General features: G+C 37.9%; 1 protein-coding gene across 1 annotated transcript in view; it reads right to left on the bottom strand.

Annotated features, from left to right (window-relative positions):
* The window catches only part of LOC107099674 (NGFI-A-binding protein 2-like), a 16,737-nt gene extending 15,517 nt beyond the window's left edge, over positions 1-1,220 (bottom strand). Inside the window, 1 exon segment of the mRNA XM_015397894.1 lies at positions 1,066-1,220. Coding sequence (XP_015253380.1) covers positions 1,066-1,220 — 155 coding nt within the window.
* Between the last annotated feature and the right edge of the window lie 560 nt (positions 1,221-1,780).

The raw sequence follows: 1,780 nt of genomic DNA on the forward strand, positions 1-1,780 counted from the left end.
AGTAGAATATTCAAAACATTTTCATTTTATATACATTAACAATTACTTGACAACAAAAACACTGTGGTTAATTATGCACATCAATATACCAACATTAGAGATGATTAGTACAGAATTCATGCTCTTTCAGAACTAGATTTTGTGTTATATGCCGTAAAGAGAAAGTTATGTGTCACTGCAAGTCATCTAAGAATCTTCATTGAAATCATAGATACTGTAAATAACAATTTTAATAAAAACCTATTATCAATTTATGCAGATATTAGTACTTGTATCAATTTAATGCTGAATGATATTGATAAAAGTAGGTAAGTAATGAGGATGTAAAAGATGTTCGCTCCAGAAGTCAAACCTGAAAGAATTTTATCCACTATACCGTTTATCTAGACGGATGTTATGCATCTATTTGTTAGCAAAGGCTGTAAGAAACTATAGTTTGTCTTTATTTAGAAATATGGACGTTGTGTGGTTCCTGTTGGAACAGTGTAGATTGACCCTGAGGTTCTGGTGCCTGACCTATTTTGGCAGACAGGCACCAGAACATTTACATTGGTTATTGCCTGGACACCCTTATAAAAATTTCTGGTTATGCCTCTGACTTGAAATAATACAATGCAATTGTGTTTTCTCATTTTAAATATAAATTGTCTTGTTCCATTGGCAAAATGTCTCTTTTACCTCCTCAATCCGAGAAAATATGCACTTACTAAGAAAAATGACTTCATTTTTTCCTATGTAAGACATTTAAATGACTCTGGCAACTGTTTAAAAGAAGCTTTTCTGTTGCCCTCTAGAAGTTTTGGAAGTATTACTCAAAAACATGCAGCTCTGCATTTTCCCCTCTCCTTTGCCAACAGTAAATCTTTGTAGAAAGGATTTTTGAAAGGATTTTTTTCTTACCTTTCCAGGTCCTTTGTGAGGATCTGTGCTGCGCAAACCGGGGATATAGTCTCTCTAATGTCGCGTCTCTGAAGGTCCCGGAGCAGAATTGACAAAGAAAGCAAAGCAGGCGTGTTTTGAGACAGAATAAGCCGGAGGACACCCTGCTCAGCGTCACATCCTCACTTCTCTCTGAAAGCGGCGCAGATCTGCCGTAGTAAATCCCCTGTGCGTATCTCTCCTCGGCTGATATCACTGGCAGAAACCCTCCTCCGGCGCAGCGCATTGGTTTGCTGTCTGTGTGGGCTGGAGAATGACGGGGGCGGACTGCAGCACGCCATCTGACCGAAAAAGAGCCTTCCTCTCCCGGTAGAGAGGCGGCTTTTAAATTGGAGGTGTGGGTGGAGGTATAGTGGGGGCTTCAAATTAACCCTCATGCGTCTTTAAGACTCTGCTCCTTCATGCAGAGGCTTTGGGGGATTCCCACAGTTTTATCGTGTCAATCTAAACTAAAGGTTTCAGCCTTTAAATGGTCAGGGAGTTTATATAAATATAGTTTAAAGAAACTCCACTGTGTTTATCCTGGATTTATAAAGAGCTTCTAATGGCAGCCAGAGGCGTAGCCAGAACATTTTAAAAAGGGTGGCCACACAATAACCAAGAGGATAGGAACCAGATCAGGGTCAATCTGTTCCAACAGGTAAATAAAGGAGCAAAACATCCTTATTTTCTAAATAAAGACAAACTAACAAATAGACGCATATATTTAAACATCCATGCTGTTGTTTTGAGTTCTGGGTCAAACATCTTATTCATTGTCATTACTGACATACTTTTATTATTAAATTAATATTTGCATGTACTAATATCTACATTAAATGGATTATTTATTATTAAAGTA

This window comes from Cyprinodon variegatus, unplaced genomic scaffold (assembly GCF_000732505.1).
Source record: "Cyprinodon variegatus isolate N-32 unplaced genomic scaffold, C_variegatus-1.0 Scaffold896, whole genome shotgun sequence".
Classification (NCBI taxonomy): Eukaryota; Metazoa; Chordata; class Actinopteri; order Cyprinodontiformes; family Cyprinodontidae; genus Cyprinodon; species Cyprinodon variegatus.